General features: G+C 37.0%; 1 protein-coding gene across 1 annotated transcript in view; it reads right to left on the bottom strand.

The window, feature by feature from the left end:
• ERC2 (ELKS/RAB6-interacting/CAST family member 2) overlaps nucleotides 1–22,828 on the bottom strand; it is a 276,247-nt gene that overhangs the window by 205,058 nt on the left and 48,361 nt on the right. The window contains exon 4 of the mRNA XM_062500997.1: nucleotides 1,912–1,986. Coding sequence (XP_062356981.1) covers nucleotides 1,912–1,986 — 75 coding nt within the window. The remainder of the gene's footprint in view (nucleotides 1–1,911; nucleotides 1,987–22,828) is intronic.

The raw sequence follows: 22,828 nt of genomic DNA, 5'->3' as shown, positions 1-22,828 counted from the left end.
CACTCCAGCAACAGGATTGCAGCCTCACTCACAACAAATGAAAGCCCTCACTTTAAACATCCGATTTTTAAAAGTGGAACATTGCACCGGAGGTGGTGCAGAGGTGGAACACCTGTCAAACAGAGGTGGAATCAAACAGAAAACACTTCAGTGTCTTCAAGGGACAGGCATTGTCAGGAGCAACTGCAGTCATCACATGTCATTCATGTGTCCTGTACCCCCACCCTTGTTCTTCTCAAAGACTTTTGGTACAGGAACTGAAAATTAATTTCAGCGTGTCCTTTACATTGTTGTACAACCCACATGAAAGATTATACATTATTCTAACACACTGCTTTTGTATCCCAGAACTTTTAAATCTATAATCCTGAATATGAACAGAAAAACCAAGTTCCTCAGCCAGTATCTTACTTTTCCATTTACTTAGGGTAATGAGTTACAGCAAAAACACAGATTTCATACAAAGACTTCTGAACTACCGTCCAAAGCAAATATGCATCCAAAAATGGAATTCTGTAATCAATGTACCTTTGTTACTCACACAACTCAAACAAATTAATATCTATTAAAAGACAAATCCTGTATTTATAAAGTCCTGCTGTTGTCTTAACTGCGTGTTTACCACAATGTTCAGACATGCTGAACTCATTTGTTCATAACAGAAGTCATTGGCAAAATGAGGCCTTTAATTTGCACTTCCTTCTAAGATTAAAATGAAAGACCATCATTAACGAATTTCGGGCAGCACTGCCAATTCACAAATTATCTCAAGTCTCATGGTATTTCTCTTAAAGATGAACATTACAGACTCATAGAATTATGCAAAAATATCAGTCTTCATTTTTAAATTACTATTTTTTTATTCCCTGTTATTGTGGAGGGAAAAGCCACAACACCTTAGTAATATATATCAAAAAAGAGTAAACTATAGTCAGGACTAAGAGAGCTGTTTCATCAGATTTTGCCATATCTGCTGATGCAACTAGTATTTCCTTAGATTGGTTGTAAAATTACAGCCTCATAACAACCAACAGAAGAACTGGTTTTAAAGTTTGAGGAAGAAAACACTTTACATTAGGCAGTTTATTACATGTGCTTTGGATCTCCTAAAACACACACATACACCCTAGTCTTTTTAAAAAGCTGTTCTTGTTATTCAGCAATGTTACACTTGCTTTTTTTAAATAAATTTTATTTCTAAAACAGACCAGGAGAAATAAATACTTATTATTCCTAGCTAGATAACAAAATAAACTGACATGGTAAAGGAAGCATTCAACGACTAAAGAGCAAAAGCCATAAATCAAGGCCTGGTAGGCAGCTGAGCATCACAGCTGCTTGTTCACTCCCCCTCGGTGGGGCAGGTGAGAGAACCAGAGGGCAAAAGTGGGAAAACCCATTGCTGGAGATAAAAGCCAGTGCAATAGGTAAAGCAAAGCTGTGCACACAAGCAAAGCAACATGGAATTCATGCACTGCTGCCCGTGGGCAGGTAAGGGCCTGGCTGCTCTCGGGAGAGCAGGGCTCCATCAGGCACAAGAGTTATTTGGGAAGACAAATGCCGTGACTCTGAATCTCCTCCCTTCAGCTTGCAGAGGCTGAGCATGACATGACAGTATGGATTATCCCTTTGGGGAATTTGGGTCAGCTGGCCCTACTGTGCTCCCTCCCAGCCTCCTGTCCACCCCCACCCTACTTGCAGGGTGGGAGCAGAGCAAGAAACTGGGAAAGCCTTGACTCTCTCAGACAACAGCTAAAACATCAGTATGTTATCAACACTGCTTTCAGCCTGAAATTCAAAACACAGCACCAGACAGGCTGCTACAGGAAAAATTAACTCCCTCCCGGCCATACCCAGTACACAACTTCATGCTGTAAAAATAACATACAGGGAAACGTGCAAAGCCCATACCTTCATTTCAATGACTGTTTGCAGAGCCTTCGTCTTTGCTGGCTCAGGCTGAAGTTGGGTTCTTCTATGCAATTCCTGTGGAGGGACACGATAGAAATAAGCTTGACGACTCATCTTTCCATTATTTTAATCGCTCACATCAACTCATTGCAACAAAATAAAAGTCTGATGCCAAGAAGCAAGTAACTCCAAGTGCTACAGGTGCTTGCCTGGCTGTAAGCCCTCTGCCACCACTGCACTCCCTATCTCACGTTACAGCCAACTCTGACAGCACATGCGCTATTTCTGAAATCCCTTATCAATAATTAACGTCAAGCGTGACAACCCAGCAAGACATTTCTCAGTCCAGATACAATGCTGCTGTTGCTGCTTAAACACCAAAACTTTATTCAATTGCGTTACTAATTCATACACTGGCAAGTGTTAAATCTTTTGCTGCAGTTTCTTCTTAATTTTTTCTCTAATGCCTGAAATAAGCAATTTAAACACATTATATTCAAATTTGACATTTTAAGGATAATAATTATGTAGTGGGCTGACATAGCACACGCTACAGTAGCATTTACATTTCAGTTTTAACATTTTCATGCTGTTTTTTATGCATCTAAATCCACAGGCAAAAGAAAAATGGATTGCATTAGTTAAGACAAAGTTAACAGTACCAATACATAGTGGTCTTTATAAAAGCAATAATTTAAACAACCCATAAGAGTATGAAGATAGCAGCACTCAGTCTCATGAAACCAGAACTGTATCTTGGTATGATAGATCCCAATAAAAAAACTCACCTAATTACTTGGAAAAAATGTAGTAAAGGTGTGACAAAACACTCATTGGAGAATCTGGTGATGCTTATTCCCTTCCCATAAACCATCTGAGAGTTTATTGACAAAAAAAAAAAAATCTGAAACACAACAGATAAAATCCCATTTCTTCTCTTTTGGAGTCCTGCTCCAAAGGACAGGAGTGCCATCCTTGATGCCTTTATAACCCAGTTCTTTCTACTGCAGTGCTCCACACAGACTCCTGAACTAACCCTGAAGTCATGAAAAAGACATTTATACTTGAGGCCAAGGAGCCAAGGTCATTCACCTAGGTCTTGCCTACCTTTTATAACCCACAAGTTTAAAAGTCATAACTTTTTGTAACACAAACTGTCAATCAGTTTCTTCTTCTGTGTAGCAACAAACATATTGCTTATCCATGACTGTGAGAAACAACTGTTCTCAAAGACTAAGTACTGGGAGTGATTTACTATTTGTCATTAAACTAAATTCTACTGCTAATAAACATCTTTATAAAATATATATCTTTAAAAGGTGCAGCCTAATGTATTAAAATAACTGAAAGAGACACATTAGTATACCTAATGCTATGCTAAAAAAATTGAATTTTATTACATTAAATATACTGCAGGTACATATACATTTATTTAAACTACTGCTAACAGATAACAGTGAACTTGTAATTCTGCTTTTATTCATTTTCCAAATGCTTTGGCGTTCATGAAATTCTTTCTACATTTACAAAATAGTATCTCTGATCAGATCTTTTTCTTACTTTTTTTTTCAATTTAAAAGCAACTCTCCCTATTACCAAAAGCAAGAAATCTTTGCAAATCACCTATGCAAGGAATCTCTCAATCACCACCAGCTGTTTGTCCTGGATAAAATAAGTACCATCACTGCACAAATGTTTAAAAAAATAAGAGTATGTAATGAATTTGTCATACAGCTCCACAAAAGAATAGCTGGCCAGTCATACCACTATCAGATCAGCAAAAATTACAGCTAATTCTAAGACCAGACTCTGCTCCCCAAGGCCACATAAACTGAGCTGGAATATAAACAGGATTCCACACATTGCCCAGGGAGACAAACCAGAGTTTCCACCCCCTCAGCCAGAGATGTATAGACTGCCAAAGATGAGTATTCCGAGATGTCTATCATAGCATGAAGCCTTGCCTCATAATGCTTTTCCTGTTTGCTTTATGAATCAATCTGATGCTGGCTGACTTAAAAGCTTTTCTTCTCTATCCCTGATGGTAAAATGAAGCAGACTTTAGGATTCTGGAGGAGATCAGAAAATGACTCCCACTTTATTATTTTCTGTGGGTTTACTTCCAATCAGATTCAAATGTTCAGAGACTCCCACAGGGCTCAGTTCCTGAATTTATGTCCTTCTATATATGTGCTTTTTCATTTGGGGTACCTGATTCAGGGATATACTTTTGGGGTACTAATTTAAGGATACACTTTACATGCATGATACCTTATCCTGATTGTTTTACTGTCTGAGGTCATCTGGAGGCTTTCAAATTTGCCTGAACAGCTAAGCAAAAGATATTCTAGAGATTTCAGAAAGTCCTCATAGCCTAAAGAAACCAGATATTTATCCATTACATCATTTTTGGAATCATCTGTATTTCTTGTTTTCAATTTCTTTTAATAAAAAGCCTAGGGAAACAAATAATACAATGGGGGGGGGGGGGGGGGGGGAATCAATAACTTACCAGGGATAGTTTCTTTTAACCTAAACTGTATTGAAGGGAGCTCTTGATTCTCATATCCATGAAAAAATTATTTTGTCATCATCTCAACAACAACCAAAGCCCATACTAAAAATCTCTCAGAGATTCAATCATTTATAAAATTAGATTTTCTTTATATCCCTCTATATGACACCTGCAAATAGTAGTAATTCTGAGTAACCACTCTGGACATGCAAATTAATTACAATGCTGTGTAAACAAATGCTCACTCCTCATATTTCCTGATGATGCTTGGTTGTCAATGTGACTAACACACCCACAAAAAATGGCAAGTAACTTGATCTTGACATAAAACTTATTTTAATAGTCTTTGCTTTTAGACTAAAATGAGCTTCAATCCAAACGTGGCCATTGCTTTCTCCTTCCAAAATATTAGGTTAGCATCTTGTATTGGTCTCAGAAGTAACTTTAGCACACAGTCTTACCGCTGACTTAAGCACCAAAAAAATTCCCAAGAAGAGACAGATTATATTTACAGTCTCAAAATACTGGTGGAACAGGAATTCTGCCCTCTGTTTAGAAATTGATAAGAATACATTGCAAGATTTTGTCATTATTCACTGGTGCTGAAAATCCCCACTACATAGCATAATCCAAATCTAATATTAATTACCCAAATAAAACTGTGGTTTTATCCCAGCTTTATTAAAAGACACTTCATGCCTTGGCAACAGGAAAATCAGGGTGCTGCAAACTGAACCTTCTTCACTCTGTTTCTGAAGTATTTTATTAAGGTTCCCAAGACATCAGTGATTGTGCTGTTCTCATTCAACGACACCAACACTTTCAATGTAGTTCAGTGTTTTACCTTTATTTATACAAAACTACCTAAAATAATGACACAAAGTGCTAGAAAGGAAGTGTTCAGAAAAATAGGCAATTTAGAGATGGTGTGAAACTGTGAGGGTCTCCATTGGAAGAAGAAAGAAAAATTATTAAAGAAAGCAGCATAAAACCTGGCATGAGAAACCATTGTGTCAGTAAATGCAGCTTTTTGCCTTCATAGACAAAATGTACAAATCTGCAAATCACAGCAGGCAATGGCGTAGGAGCTGCTAGTTCTCTCCAACACCTCAAAGCACACTGGTTCCATTCTCCTGGAAAAGAAAGCCTTGCTAGTTCTTCTACAGGATCAGCTTGTCTGAACTTTAAAATTTAGATCAGCAGTATTTTAATATTTCAATCAATCATTTAAGTAAAAGCACAGCACTTACCTAAGTGTCTAAACAGTAGTGTTTCTTTAGCCAGAAATACCATTAGAAACACTGATCAAATTCAAGTCAACCAGAATACCAGCAAAATGTAACATACAGGAATTAATTCATTCCTAACATACAGCCTTAGCTGCTGTTTTCTAACTCGTCACATCTATCCCCAGCCAAAACAGCCTCACAGTAATTTAAATGAAAGTAGATTTAAGAAATCCTGATCAAACTCTTTGTCTTTCTGGAAGCTATAAACTGACAACACAAAATTCCCATGTCTGTCTCCAGTGTGCAGGAATAAGGAGCTCTGTTACTAGAAACGATTCTAAAAATCATGTGACCGTGAATTTTCTCTTAAAAATTCACCATTATAGCTATTTGAACTCTGGGAGAACCTGTTAAAGAAATTTGCCAAATTCCAACAAATTTTATAGCTTGAAGAAATGAAAAATTAGAGGCAATATGAAGAGCTGATATCTACAAAAGTTCTGCAGAGATTTTCTTTGTAAATTAGGTGTATTTAAATTTTTTAAGTTCTTAGAATTAAGGAAAATACTCAGAGGCATGCCTAATTCTCTGTTCGTATGTTATTTTAAATAAACAGATACAAATTTTGATGAATAGAAAAAAATTGCGTTAATCAGGGACCACCACCGAACTACAAAACAAAGGTCAATAGTCCATGATGATGGACAAGTCCAGCAATAATCTCAATGGCCTCAATACTGCTCTTGAACAATGAGTCTAACACCATCCCTGGCCTACATTAAAAAACTTGGAGATGTAAAGAGCATGAGGGAGAAAGAAGAAGCTTTCACACCACCTGAAAACCACCATATTGAATCATGAGCCAAAGTACTTCTTTGCAATGATCAGAGTTCCATTTATTGCATCTAAGAGGGGCTTATGAAGTTTTACTAACAGACCTAGAGAGAGACTATGAGGAAAAATAACCCAAGCATTAAGAAACTCAGCTTTTCTTTGACCTCTGTGTCAAAAACACCTTAAGCAACCATGTGTGTTGTCATACTGGAGTTTGTCCTCTGGCAAGAGACCACATACAAAAAGTTTCAAGTGAAAACACGATTGGTACATGGAGCTTGAAATGCATGTGGGACAATTTAGTTTGTAATTGAAAGCACACAGAGTGTTTCCTGAAAGGAGCTACTGAAACTCCACTTTTACCAGAATTCTTGAAAACTTATTTCTTTTCTTTGTAGAAGAAATAAAACTTCTAGAGGACTATTTCTATATTGCACAGTGTCATTAATCTCTTTTCCTCTTACCAAAATTACTTCTCAAAATTTAGGAAAAGGGAAGAGCTATTGCTTCATACATATTTTCAGAAAAAGAAACTTTGATGATAAAGTTTTTTCCCTTTCCATAATTTTCTTTAAGAACACGTACCAAAATGCTCGAGTGTCTGCAGTAAAGGAAGGCCACGTATTTGTTTTCAGGGGTAGTCAACTGAAGTCACAAAACAGACATACCAACTGCTGCTTACACTTCTGCAAAGCAAATATACCCTAGAAACATCTAAAACAAAAATCTCTTTTTGGTGCATATAAAGCATGAAAACTGCATGGAAAAAATATGCCTTTTTTTAACTAAATGTTTAAATAGCCATTTATTAGTAACTCAGGTGCACTTAAGAGTCCTACAATTTGCTGTAGGACACACTAATGAAATATTGTTGGAAGTTATAAACCAGCATTCTTAGCTATTTGGTTCTGGGTGTGGGGTTTTTTTAAAGACTATCTTATTTTAATCACATCTTAAAATGCAAAATACTTATTGTAACAAATCCTTTGTGTAATCCATAGTGCTTAAAAAATCCTTATCCAACAAATCCATTAGTTTAAAGACTTATTTCCACTAGTTCCCTCCCATTTAGAAGCCTGAGCACACAAAGAACTTTTGAATAAGGCTGAATAAGAATGCAATATCCCATCAGTTTTAGAATAAGTGTAACACTAACCATGGAGTAATAATGGAATTCCACCTTAGGGTGTAACTAAGAATAGACTTCCCCTGCTCCTGCCATCAAAAGCATACAGGCAACGCTAAAAAGGGTAAAGTCACAGCAGAGATTACCAAATACAATCCCAAGATCCAGAATGCACAGTAGAGATGCTGCTGGGTGCCAGCTCCACTCTTCATAAATAATAAAAAAACTAAAACCATATTTATATACTGTGGACAGTACTGTGAGATGGGATGTTACCAGCAGCGCCAACGCATAGTGCTTGTGGTATTTCTACAGGCCAGTTCATCTAAACAGAGGAAAGCAGTTTTCCAACAGTTCTTCCCATACTCATACACCTAACCTCCTGATAGTTTCCTTAAACAAGCTAAAACCTAAGAGTTCTGTCCTAGAAAAACAAAAAGACAAAGGGTGATATCCTGTTTAGTGCTTTCCCCACCTTCAAACCTATGCACACACCCAACAATACTTGTTTAATTTCTGCTCTGCACCAGTGTTCCTCTTCAGCCTGACTGCAGATGCAAAAACCATTTAAGTTATTAAATTAAAAACTTGGTTCTCAAATGGCAGCAAAACAGCCCTGCCAAAACCAGAGTCACACTCAACAACTTGAAGCAGAAGTACTACATATTTCACACGCTTGCTGCACAGAGCCCTTAAGGTTACTGAACAATGTGTTAGCTGGTGTTAACATGCACAGAACTTCAAACATGCTGTTCACTTTTCTGGCAGAAATCATTTTATAAACTTTACATTTATAAAACATCAATCACTGTAAACAGCCTGAGCCAACCCAGAAGAGTGCTGGCCCACCCCCATGTTGCAGAATACATCAAATTGATTATCATGGGACTTTTTTTAATTTCGAAAAGCATAGCTGTATCTACTAATGTCCACACTTATTAATGGATATACTGTTTTGTTATTACCTTTTCTAGCCTACCTTTTCATGCCTCTTTTCCCTTCATGTGGACTTGGTGAAATCACTAGCTAAAAAAACTAAAGGGCTTGATTTTCAGTTCTCTAATTCTCCAGAAAGTGCTTTTCTAAATATGGGTGGGTTTTACTTACACGTATTTAAAATTACTGCTGGCTTAGGCTATTTAGTATTTAAACTTAATCAGCAAAGCCTGCAAACATCAGAGTTAATAAGACTTCAAGTATGTAAGTTTATCAGCTCTGTGGTACAGCAAGTTTTTTTAAAATGCAAATAAAGTTTTGTGTGACAATCTTTGTGGCATCCACTAGGGGCCCATACTGATACCAATACTATCCAACATCTCAATCAATGACAAGGAGCAGAGCCTCAGCAAGCTTACAGGTGACACCAGGCTGAGCAGTGCTCCCGGCATTACTGAAGGAAGTGAGAGGGACAGTGACAGGCTGCAGGAATGGGCTCCAGGGAACCTTCAAGAACAAGGTCCTGCACCTGGGTGGAGGAAAGTCCAGTATCAGAACAGGCAGGGTGATGAACGAGTGCACTGAGAGCAGTGCTGCAGAACAGGAGTTGAGATATCGGCAGATGAAAAGTTAGATATTATTTTCTGACGAAGATTACAGTTATCATATTGTCATGTAACAGAATGTCAAAGCTCTCAGTTCATAAAATTAATTTCCCTAGATATTCAGGGAAATGTTATCCCTGCATTCCCAAGTGTTCTATATCACAGTTGGGTTATGCAAATGTGTGGCAGAGGGGGACACGAGAGCAGTAACCTAAAGAGATAAGACAGGCAAATTTTCACACAATTTGAGTGATGGGCATGCTCTGGCAGGTGGGCATTCTGGTTTTGTTTATTTGAAAAAAAACTTGTAAATGGCATGCTTTTTAACCTAAAGGTAAAATTTTATGCTTATCACAACTCACTACACCACAATCTCACTAAAAAAAGAAAGGAATAAATTAGTTTGCACTGACTTAAAAAAAAAAATATCCTATTTTTGGATCCGCCAGAAACTGAATTCAATGCAGTTCTGCCTATCAGTTGAGATTTGCCAACCGAGTCAGTCTTTCTCAAGAGGAAAGAGGTAGGGGGTAATGTCTAAATATTTGAGAATGCAGAACACTTATTTTACTCAGAAATTACAGGAACATATTCAAATCAGAAAAATAGAGTTGATTGTATATGACAATATTGGAGTGAGGCAAACACCAATGTCCTCTACAACAGCCTTGCTGCACAGACTGTGTTCTACAAAAGAAATGTTCAAGTCACATAGGAAAGAACCTGCACAGGTAGTTAATTGAATATTTATGATTCTGTGAAGTTTGTCAAGAGTCTGTTAAAGTGAAGCTCATACATCAGCTGACAATTTTTTAAAAAAGAAAAAGGAATAAAATCCACTTAGCACCTGCTCCAATTTTTTTTCCATTGCCTGGTAAACTAAGTGTTGCTTGGTAACTCAAATCCATCTGTTCAAAGTGCCTCTTCCAGTCTTCCATTTTTATCAGAACAGAAAAACCCACTCTTGAACTGAAAATACGACAAGAAAAAAAAAAGGGGGGGGGGGGGAGAGGGGGGGGCGGTAAAAACCCACCACACATTTTATCACTGCATAAAAGATACAACAGATTCTTATCTGTTTTCAAATTATGGCAGAGCGAAAAGCATCTGATGTCATCTCTTAGAAACAGCAACACTTCATATCACAGATAACTTTTTTTAAGAATGGGAGAAGAAATTCTGGGAAAATATTCCTTTTCCTTACCTCAGGGCAATACAAGGAACAAGACACCACTTCCTCACACAGCTCAGACTTCATCTTTCCTGTATCTATATGCTGACATGAATACCCATAGACCAGGGGCTGAGGGACAGTTAAACTACTTCCCTGTGCATAAATACTCAAAATAAATGCTGAATGCATACATACTATAAATATATCCAAATGCTTAGTTTACTCCACGAAAGAATCCAAAAGAATCTCAACCAAAATTACTGATCTTATCTGTTGCAATTAAAAACAGACCCTAAAAGAGAAGTTTTGAAACTTCACTAATCTATTTAATGATATTTGCATAGATTAAGACTGGAAAACCAGCAAATGGAGAAAAACTGCATGTTGACATAGGATAAATTCTGTACAGAAGACAGGGTTACATGTATTTTAAAAATCCACCATGTTACAAACAGAAGTGGCAGCAATAAAAAACCACTGTTATCTATGCTTTCCATGGTTTATGGGCTTTTTAGGCACTAATCTTACCTCAATTTAGGCATGGGGTTTGGTTTGTTTTGAGAACTTTTGGACTCACTACTGCAGAAGGCCTAAATACAGCAGGTACAGTTTCAACAAATAAAGGTGCCTTAATATACTGAGGAAAAAAAATTACATGCTACATATCTGATTTGTATATCTTTTCAAACTCAAAAACTTGGAATTACTGTTGTTTGTCATATTTGTTTCAGAAGAGAGGCAGAGTCAGCTCAAGGCTTTTCAGAGTAATACTTGGTTTCAGGCGAACTTCAGGAAGAATAAGGTTTAATGTTGTCTTCTGTTAGCCAGACTATGCTTCAGAACACCTTCTCCCTTTTCTGTGGAGCCCAGGACAATGCAATGCTCATGGCCAGCCCAGAGGTACTACAGGGACCTCAATTCATACCTGAGAAGGCACCTTCTCTTCTTTACCACTTGTTCTTTCCCTTGTACATTGAAATTAGAGCTTAACTTACTCAGTCTAAGGCAAGTATGGGATGCATAGACAAGACATCAACCCTTTCAAGCTCTGGTTCATACACTGAAGAACATGTAAAAAGCAGAGGGGTTACAGCAGCCAAAGTTTCAACTTAAGTATTTTTGAACTTCCAGAATCAAAAAGTCTATACATAACTTCCTCCCACCTTGCAGGATTTGTACAAATTGATCAGCAGCACTATTAAATAGACATCTACAGGGACCTTTACATGCCTACTTAACATTGTATGAAATGTATGCATAGATATCACAGTATCAGCTGCTATTCCACAAAATGGTCATTTTTAATCATCAGATTGGAAAATTTCCCACTGTCTGTATGAAACCAGAACAATTTACTCAGGTACAGCCTCTTCCTTTCTGCTCACTGGACAGTTACGCCAGGTTGCACACCACTACCATTTCCATGAAAAGCTTGCAACTCATCCCTAATTCATAGGCCACATGAACATCCATTTTATGTGTAAAAATACAGACATTTCCCATGCATAAGCAGACACATCCTGTCACTAAGTCGTTCCAACAGCATTTTGATCATCCATTAAATCTACTTCTCATTTTAAGGTGGGAAGGAAGGTCAGAACACACATTCAGTGTTTCATCCACCTCACCCACCCAGTCTTGCACAACCCCAGAAGTCCCACTCAGGACCTGCTTCTTCATCAGGACAGTGAAAGACAACTCATGGGACACCTTATGTGCCAGAAGTCATTGGGATCCACAGTTCTAGGAATTTAATGGTGCCTCCTTCCAGGACCAGGAAAGCACAGCAGTGCTCCCCTTCAGCTGAACAGCCTTGAGCAGCACAGGGATAAACTGCACTGCTCTCCAGGGGTGTATTAACGGCAATATAGCCCTTTTATTTATGCAAGTTGGATGAACAAGCCTAACTCATTATTTATGAAAATACTTCTAAACTAGAGAAATTATTTTGAAGCCATTTTGATTCCATTAGCTTGTATCCCCACAACAGGCAAGAGTCAGTTATCTCATTGCTGAGCAGAGATATGTAGAACAGAAACAGAATTCTCAACATTGTGAAAGACTTTTGTTAAAGTCATTTCAGTCAATAAGCCATTTCTTCAAGGTTTGTCTTACACTAAACATGTTCAACTACAAGTTAAGATCCCACTTCAGAATACTTTTTTTCCCCACAAATGCCACAAACATAAAATAACAGCAATGTAAATGAGAAAGGATACACAATAATGTAATCAAAATGACCAATAAAAGTGTTGGTTTACTTCTCCATTCTAATTACGTGAAAAAGATGGGTTTTATACAACTGTGAAACTACCTTCAGCTTGACCAAGAAATTTGCAACAGCACAGGTTGGCAGAGAGCTCTAGTGTTACTATGGAGATTTGATTCATAGAATCCCACTTCTAAAGAGCAATTCTCTTTGGAAAACACAATATGTTGCTAAAGAATCCTTAACCATAATGAGAAAAGCAAATCTGAAAAATTCTTGGTCTATATTTAGCACTTAATAAATGCATTAACACTTTACAGTCTATATACTATTGACAAAATTAGCATAATGAAAACTTGCAGATAAGTGTATAACACAAGAATTCTTTTCAGAATATTTTATGACCTAAAACACCACATAGGAAATGAAGAAAACTTTAGCTTGTGTGCTGACACATGGATTGTGATGTGCATAACAAAGGAGAACCGACCTCTGACTTCTACATACAAATAAGTTTCAAAAAACATCTCACAGACATATTAATAATATAGCTCTGAAATAGCTGAGCAAAAAGTGCTAAATAAGTGAAAACTATACTATTTCACTCAATAATTCCTTGCCAAGTCTCCACCTTAAAGATTACTACATTTTAGGGGATGAAACCATTTTCTTTCATCATTTAGTCTTCAGCCCAGTTATTAGAACATAAATATTAATGCTGTTAACTCACTGATTATCAAGTTAACAGAAAATTTCTATGCACTGAGGCTGCAGTGAGCTGTGGCCCCTCACTTAAATATATTTATGGTTCACCCATCCATCAATTCTGACACTTTGCTTCTGATATTTCTGTTAAAAGTACAGCATCTGTTAATGTTGACACTTCTCTTTAGTGATTCTGTAACTCACACTGACTATTCTTTTTTCTCCACTCTCCCTTCAACACTGTAGAGCAACAATACCACCTGAAATGTTTGATTTCACATTTATTTCATATTTCTTTCTTAAAATTTTTATAGGCTTAGATAAGGTCAGTACTAACAATTCTTTCAAATGTGGCAGTTTATTTTCTATGCCTTCCCAAACATCCCTGTGAGGAATTAAATCTAGGCCTTCTGTAAATCACTAGGGAGCTTAAATCTGTCACTGGTTTAAGCACACAGGACTCACTGAACACGCCAAATCCTCAGTCTAGATACAAATGCCATTCATACGCCTTCCACAGTTTTAATTTGCTGCTTAAGCTACATTTAGAAGCTCTCAACAAGTACAGAATGTACCAAACTGCCACTAAATGACCAAAAAAAAAGAAATCTGCTACATTTCCCAGCAAGTCTATGAATTGGCAGATTTTCCTTAATTGAAACATAGCAGGAGACTAATAATAACCATTACCCAAGCTCTACTGACATGAGATAACAAAGCATATAAATATAGACACTTTGGCACAAGATAATTCAAAACAAAGAGTTCCAAATAGTTTGAGGGTTCAAAACTATAAGAGGTAGGTTAACTGTACAGAGAAGAGGGAAACTGTGTGGAATAAGAACTGAAACCTAGAGAGTATAAAAAGTTAGCTGGTGGAAAATTGCCAACTACATAACTCTGTTGACATATTACAGAAACAATTTATTTCATAGTTTACTTACTGCATTACTTCTTGGTTAAATACTATATGGTTATTTACAGCTCTCTATGGACTCTCACAGTACAGTCAGGCAGATTTTCTAGGCCCTGTCTCTTACCACACAGCCTCTATTTTCAAAATCACTTCTTCACATATCCTGCCAATTGATGGACTTATCCCACAAATGTCAAAAATTCTTGGCATCAACTCCTACCTAACAGCAATATCTTCAAGAGCAGATCCACAGTCAGTACCTCAGCATGCTCAAGGCTTTAGAGGCAGTATTCATTTCCTATTCAGGTATTGCTCTGTGCCTCTTTCCAGAAGACTGGATTTCAGGGCAGAACTTTGCCTCTCAGCAGGTCTCTGTGAACCAATGGTTTGACTCTCTCCTTATTTACATCAGCACAAGTGTAATTCTAGTCAGTGACATCACCACAGCAAAGTCATTGCAGATTATCATGTGCAAGCCTGTTAAGTATAACCATCAATATGAGGATCTTACTGTATTTAGAGGCAATAAAAAGGAAATGGATGTAACATTTTCATTTAGTGGCAAACAAACCAAAGATAAAGCATCAATCTACATTAGATCTCTTATTTGCACTTGTCTCTTTCACTGCTCTAATCTTCCACACCCCATATCTCTGTAAATACAGTTTTGGAAGTGTATTATTCCATGAGAAAAAACTAACGCCAAATTTCTTTGCAATTGTAATAAAAACATACTTTAAAATAACTACATTTTATATGCTTTTATTTAAAGTTCTTTTTCTTATGGCATTTAGATGACAACATTTTCTTTAGAACAGTTTACAACATAAGGACATTTTTATAGAAAAAAATGAGTGCAATGTAATCCTTCTTTTCACAGGCATCTTCTGATCTTATTGTTCATCTCTTCTGTGAGGAAACCATGGTACACAGGGTGATCTAAGAGAAAGAATGGTACAATGATGATTTAATATATTTTATAGAGCAAAGAGGTAAAACGATTGTGATTCTGTACTTTACTTCATTAATATCTATCATGTAGCATTCTAAGAAGCAGCTCTATATAGGCCTCATATCAAATGGGCAGAACTACAAGCCAAGGAACTGCATCATTACCTGCTTCAATTTAGTCTTTCAAGATGGGATCATCAATTTCTTTTTCTGACCTTCCTCCTATGCAATACATTTCCTACCAGATGTTAAGAATCTGCAAGAAAGCAAAAGGGAAAAAGAACCTTAAACTGATCTGTAGCAATTATCATTATCCAGCCCCTTAAAACAAAAAGTAAGCCAAGAAATTAAAATATGATAAAATATGATAAATTTAATTGAAAAATTAGAAAACAAAAATGTTCCCAGATACATGCACAAATTGTTAGCTGTGTGATCACAAACATAAATACAAGTGTGACTGATAAATAATTCATTCACTGGAGCAAACTTACCACAGAAAGGCTGGTAGGACTTGTGTGGTTCACCAGGAGGAATGGGCCACCCTGAGGGCCCCCCTTTGTTCTTCTGCTACACCCTGATGTTCTCCCCATCTGCAGATGCATGCATACAGAACAATCCCTATATATAGAATAAGTACCATTTTATGGGGTTCTTTTGAACATTGGTTAGTGAACATTGATTAGACAACCGTCACTGATTAATGACTGGTTCTCAAAATGAGAAATGGTCAAGTTAATGAGGGCTTTCTTGCTCAGGAACCAGACCTGAATATTGTTCAAAAATTTCACTTGTTGGCCCTCTTCCTGTCTACAGGAAGAGGAGCTGAATCTCAGTATCTTTCTCTCTTTTCTTGAACATATTAATGCTATCAAACTTCTGATAGAATAGTTTTTAAAAACAGCTCTTGGAAATTCAACTCAATTGTCACAGCTTGTCTGGCTGTAAGCAATTATTCTGCAATGATTTATTCACAATAAACAATACTTTAAAGCGTAGAATTAATGAATTGCTGTTTTGCTTATGCATTTCTCAGGGGATTGAGAGGTTGTGTTGTGTTGGTTTGGGATGGGTTTTTTTCCATAATTAAGATTGATATGAATTCTTTTTACCTTAGATTACTCAACAGCCTTTACTCATGAGGTAGGTCTTTCCTGATAGTCATGGGTTTCCAGTACCTGCACACCAAATATTCTAGGCACAGTATTTAAACATGGTCATGCACAGTTACCAACATCTAAATACAGATGTTTATATCCATATTTGGCTGTTAATCATTATTTACCTATACCCATCTGAACTGTGAAAGTTTACTTTATTAGCAGATACCAGGCGAAGAAAAAGCAGACTCTGTACTTCTCTTATTAGATTAGCTCTATAAGATCATTAAATATGGATTGAGGTGACAATAGACCAGAACTTTCAAGGCTGAGTGAGAAAAGACCTTGCCTCAGGGTAAGGCAAGAACTCCTCAGACACAGCAGCAATAGCTGGAGAGCACGAAAACTATTTTCCAGATGATACAACATATACAATTAACTTCATGGGCTTCTCCCACTATCCAAAGACCTGTGACTTCAGAATGTGAGAAACTCAAATCTAAAGCAAACAATCCGAATATTCTCATGGCTGGAAGGTGGGATATCTCTCAAGTCTCTCAGAGATTTAACAGCAATTTATAAGTATAGATACTCAGAATAAAATATTTACATAAAAACTTCCTTGCAACAGTGGAAGGAACATCACTTCCTTTCTGCACATGTTCAGAAATGTCCCTAATACTGTCAGCACTATGATGCAAAGTGCTTGCTCAGAATTGAAATATGTCTGACTTACAGAACATTGCTTGTTTTCCTCTTGGAACCCAGTTTAATGAGGATGTTCAGCATGTGTTCTGCCCTTCCATTCTCCAGTGGCTCTGCTCAGTACACTGCTACTGCCTACCTTCACTAGGGCTGGACATCCTCAAATATCCACCTGGGAAACACGAGATTGCCATGAATGCACAGCTTCTGTCAAACTGCTGGAAAGCCACTGAGTTTTCTTTCCAGTAATTCTGAAAAATCCCAAAATGCTATGGAAAAAGCATTTGCCATTTTAGTAGAGTTTGGGGACTAGAAGTCCCATGGTAGGCTGAATTAGCAAAAAGAAAATTCTCTTTTCATTTTTTGCAGTTTGTAAGAGTTTTACACATTTTTTTTTTAAGCACAAATGCTGTATTTTCACATGAATACATATAAAGCTCACCAGACTTCAAAAGTCCAGGCCCTGAACACATCTTGTGCCATCTTTGTTTCCTACAATTTATTTCTCAAATTTTGCTCAGTGTCCTTCAACCACAAAGAAATTAAGATCATATCCTATTAAGTTCCAAATACCCTAAAATACCAGCATAGCCTATTCAAAGAACCAAGCAAAATCTGAAACAGGTACATCTCACTTCAACTTCTCAGACCACTTCTCTGGCTGTATGACATGAAAACAAAGCATCTTGAATATTCCAAGTCATGAAATTAGATTTTGTCAAGACTTTAAGTAAAATCATGGAAAAAAGCATTACTCAAAGGGTTTTGCCTTCATCAGGAAAACAAACAAACAAACAAAAAAAAACCAAAAAAAAAAAAAACACAAAAAAAACCTGCTGAGATTTTAATGCCAGTAATTTCCAACAGAAAACATTTAACAGAAAGCAGTCTGGGCGCTGCTCAGGTTACAAGTGTATGTATTTTATACTTAAGCTTTTGCATTACCATAACACATTATCTCATATAATTAGATTTTTCCAAAACCTCTAGAAAATGAACTTTCCACATGCTCTGGATTTTTGTTTATTGCCTAAACATGGTATGCATGAACTAAACAATGCATTGCAGCAATAGGAATTATGAAAGAGCAACACTACAGCCTAATGGCCTATAGAAATAGTTCTGTAAAAACATCATTATCTCTGGCACAACATGTCTTAAACATAATACAGACTTTTAGTTTTGATCTTCATACCAAAAAGAAAGGGCAGAGATGAAAAAATCCACCCAATATAAACCCCAAAAACATCCTCAGTACTAATTCCTTAGCTCCAAAGCTATTCTTCTGCTGCTGTGATAATGTACATTCAGTCTAAAAGTCACTGAAGAACTTGTATTTTTCATATGCCACCCACCAAGACTTTTCTCAGTTACCTTCTGGTATTTTTCCTTTCCTGTTTTCTTGCTATTAAGCAATTCAGAGAATAAATAAAAATTTAAAAATAAATTAAAGAAATAAATCACAGCCCATACTGTAACAGTCCATGAGCTACTAATTTTAAAAAATAGTCTGAAACCATATTTTAATTCAGTGCTATTTCATCTTAACACTTCAAGCAAGACAGACTTTCTTCCACTAAAAAGTCAAATAATTGCTTGCTCATTTGACCCCAACCTAGAAAACAAACAAAAAAGTTAGATTTGATTTCTCAGTGCATTAAATTAGACAAGATTAACAGGATCATATATAGAAGTACACTGTATTTTGGCTCAGATGTTATGGTACAATGACATCTAAAACAGCTTTTGACATGTGCTTTCAAGACAAAGCAATATACTGCTTCCAGTTATCACCTATAACATTGACAATTATGAAAAATCAATGACACCTCATTATTTTCACTCCTTCCTCCATAATCAATCATTAACTCAGTTCTTTTTCAAGAAATCCCCAACCGGTCCCTGAAAAATCCCAAAGAACTTGGCTCTTCTCAGGTCATTTCCTGATTTTTTATCTTGCTGCTTTCCATGTTAGGTGAGACTCTGTCTCTCAGTGTGACAACATCTAAAATCTCATGTCCTTCAGGAACTTGCCAGCAAAAAGCAATCCAAGTGTAACGTAATAACGACTTCCAGTTCTGTCATCACATTGAACAATCCCAACACAAATTACTTTGTTCAGGTACCAGAGCACATAAATCCACTCTTAATAAGCTGGTTTAACACAGCTGAGAATACAATGAAAACTTTTAAAGACATTTCCTTTTCCTAGCAATCTTCTGATAGGCTGTTCACTCAAGAAAGCATTGGAAAAACTATTTTCTGAAGTACATCTCCACAACTGCCAGGTGCTCTGTAAGAAACTTCAGTTACAACATGCTCTGTGTAGATATTGCCTCTCCTTCACAGGAAGTGTCAATTCTTGAACTTATTTTTACATCAAGAATCAGGATGTGTAGTGCTTCAAATCTTAAATGTTGGGAGGTCACAGTTTAGACATTCAGAGCTCTGAAGGCATGCAAAAAACAGAATTAGTGCAAAACAGAGGCAGTTCCATTTTATTTCTGAAAACAAAATAGGTATTCTACAGAGAATTGCATTCCTACACTCAAAACCTCACCATTTTCTCCTTTCTAACATTCATATAAATTTTATTCTGTCACTAAAGAAAAGTTACTTTTGCATTTGAAAATGTTCATGACAGAAGCATTGATATTATCTCTCTCAGATTAACTCTCTCATTGATATTATCTCTCTGTGTTTTCATAAGAAAACACTTATGGGTACAGTATACACAAGTCTGAATTTACACTGGAGGAAAAAATACTTGTCTAACATATCTTTACAAGAACATTTGGCTGTCTTCAGAATCCATCTTTTTTTATGAGACATAGTACTCCCATCATGCAAGAGAACTAATACAAATCATCCCTCAAAACATTTTTACAGATCCATGAATACCACAAATATCACTTTATAAGATGCTATATATGTGTTACTTACATAGAACACTATATTCATGTAGCCAGGAAATTCACTTGGAAAAGAAAGATTCATAGTCTGTACACTGGCATGGATTTTGTGTGTGCTGCTTGTATTTATCTAGATGCAGCTGTCATTCCCAAGTAATTGCTTTTGAAGAGGTTGGGAAATAGCTGAAGCCCAAGCTGTGCAGCCAGGCAGGTGTGAGAGCCAGGCAGCCACACGAAGTTACTGCTGTGCTACACACCTGGAACAGAGTTCAAACAGCTGCCACTTATTCTGCACCTGCATCAGGGCTACACTCCCAGCATGAGAGAGGGAAGAACAAGGCATGACTGCTGCTGATCTTTGTGCCACAAGCACAGATGAGAGTGGAAGAGGGTGGGAAGTTGGGTACAGAAAGGCTCAAAACATCTCAAAGAACCCCAGAGGACAGACAAGCTGGTAAACTACTTTTTCCAAGCTGCTTGTCCTGGGGTTTCCCTGTCAGTGAACCCCAAGTACTGTCTAACACTTCAGGAAAGAAAAGCTCTGAATACATTCAGAAACAAATACTTAATAGCAATTGAGGGGGTATTCTGAGAGACAGTAAAATGTTTAAGCTGTCCTTAGGACTAACAGTTCAGGGAAGAAGGGCTCCAAAACTTCAAACAGAAAGGCTTTTCTGGTCTCTAAAAGTGCCAAGTTCTCATTACTTCAATGTGTCTCAAAAGGAATACAGGTTATCATATAATCTGATTGAATGTGTAATTCTGAAACTTATCTTGGGCAAAAATTTTGAGTATGGCTTCATCACAATCACCGGATGAGGAGACACAAACACCAAAGTGAGCCAAAACTCTCCCAGCAAAGTCTATATTGTTTCAGCCTGATACAGACTGAATTCCTCCTCTAATGTGAAATTGAAGAGAGATGGTAGACAAAATTTCAATATACTAGATGTAGAATATTTAACTCAGCTCTGGAAAAGAAGGGGAGGATGTTCTCAAGGAAAGAATTCTTGCAGGTCTTTCCTAAAGCTGTGAGTTGCTGCCACCTCCAGTTGCAGCAGTCCAGTGAAAGACCAGAAACACTCATGACTGCTGAAGTTTACAATACGTAATTTTGACCTGGAGGGCACACAGTCAAATAAATTTAGCTGTCATAATGGCAAATGCAATTATTCCAGCCATGTATAAAACCTATTTCCATCTGGACAAAACAAGCTTTCTTCATAAATTCCTTCATGCTGTAAATTGCCTAAATTTTACTTTCCTGTAGCAAATATCTATCCAAAAAGAAATGCATAACTCCTACAGCTAGCAAACTAAACATGTTAAGCCAGCTCTTTTGCTCCTCTTCCCAGGACAGCATCTACTCGAAGTGTCAGCATTTTGTAAATAATCAGTAAGCATTTCACAAATATCTCAATATCATGATGCACATACCAGTTCCAAACCCTGTTTGACAGCATTTGTAACTGCACAGCCTGCACTTTGCCTTATTTATGGACTTCATCACTGTTATTCTGCTCAATGATTCCAGCAGGAATGGATCATCAGCAATATTCAAATACATTGGACATAAGACCTAAAACTCCACAAAATTGAATGAAATATGCTTATGAAGTTCAACCACCATAAATTCATATTCTGGGAATACTCAGCATGCTGATAATGTATTCAGAATTTGTTTCCAAAGACATAAAAGGGAAGTTTTTAATGAAACTTTATAATTCTATTTTCCTGTAAGACACAAAAACCACTCCGGTTTTTTGGATGTTCAGACCAATATTTTTTTTTTTTTTTAGACTTTGCTGGAAAGCAAGCCATTCAGAAAAAAAAATGGTTAGTAAATGAAATAATTTTTTTTTCACGTGGCACCTGGCTTCCAGATACATGTGATAGAAACAAGAAACTCCTCCTGCTGAAGGACACAGAGGAATCAAAATAACCCCATTTTTGAATCCTTCCAGAAGCTCTATCTCACCATCCTGAAGCCTGCTATTATTTTGATAAATTCTATTATTTGAGCTGGTGTTAAAACAAACTTTTTTCCTGGGGGCCTATGCTTGTCTGTTCCCAATCTCTTGGTAAGAATTCCTTTTTCTGGCCAATCACTCCGTACCTTAACGATGCAGATGGGGAGTAAGCACTGCCAAGACCTCCGTAAACACTCACAATAATGTTGAGAGGCTGAAAGGTAACATGATTTTGATAATGGTTTCTGAAATTTGTTATCAGCAGAAGATCTTTTCTCTGCCACACATCCTCCTATGTGAAAATATGCCATTTGCAAGTTGAGAGCTGAAAATTATTCTCTCCAGGCAGATCAGGAACAAGTGAGAACAAACTGATTGTTCTGACTTAAACATGCAGGTGTTCAGTGCACCAAAGCTCTGAAACAGACCAACATTTTTTGGGGGATAACAACGGATCTGCAACAAAAATCCTTCCTCCTCTGCTACAACGGTACATTTTTAAACAGAATATAGATTCTAAATCCTTTGTGAGAAAGCACTACAGCAGGAAGTTGTTTGTGGCATGTATGTGTAAAGGCACTACTAAATCAGAAAAGTTCATCATTACGATGAATTTATTCATCGTGATGTTACTCAAGCTATGGAAACCTGCACAGGCATCTTTCATTTCAGGTTAAAACAAAATTTTAGTCATTAAAAACAAGAGAATGAATGCTACATCTCAGGGAATTATCAGAATGGTAATTCCTCAAGGACACTGTAGCTCTTTATCAAATCAGACGTTTAATAGATCACAGCAAAGACAACAAGTGAGCAGATAGCATATTGGGTGTTCTCATCTACCTGACACCTGCACACTCATTTATGAAATAGTAAACAGCAACAAGCTTAATTACTCATGACAGAAAAGTTCATCAGCAATGACATTGCCCATGAGTCTTACGGTGTAGCAGACAAATGTGTGCTCTCTCTTGTGAATGGCAGCTTCTTCCCCCAGATACTGACACAAGGAATCCTGGAGCCATGGGAG

Source organism: Cinclus cinclus, chromosome 12 (assembly GCF_963662255.1).
Source record: "Cinclus cinclus chromosome 12, bCinCin1.1, whole genome shotgun sequence".
NCBI classification, from domain to species: domain Eukaryota; kingdom Metazoa; phylum Chordata; class Aves; order Passeriformes; family Cinclidae; genus Cinclus; species Cinclus cinclus.
This window is presented reverse-complemented; position numbering and strand designations above follow the sequence as displayed.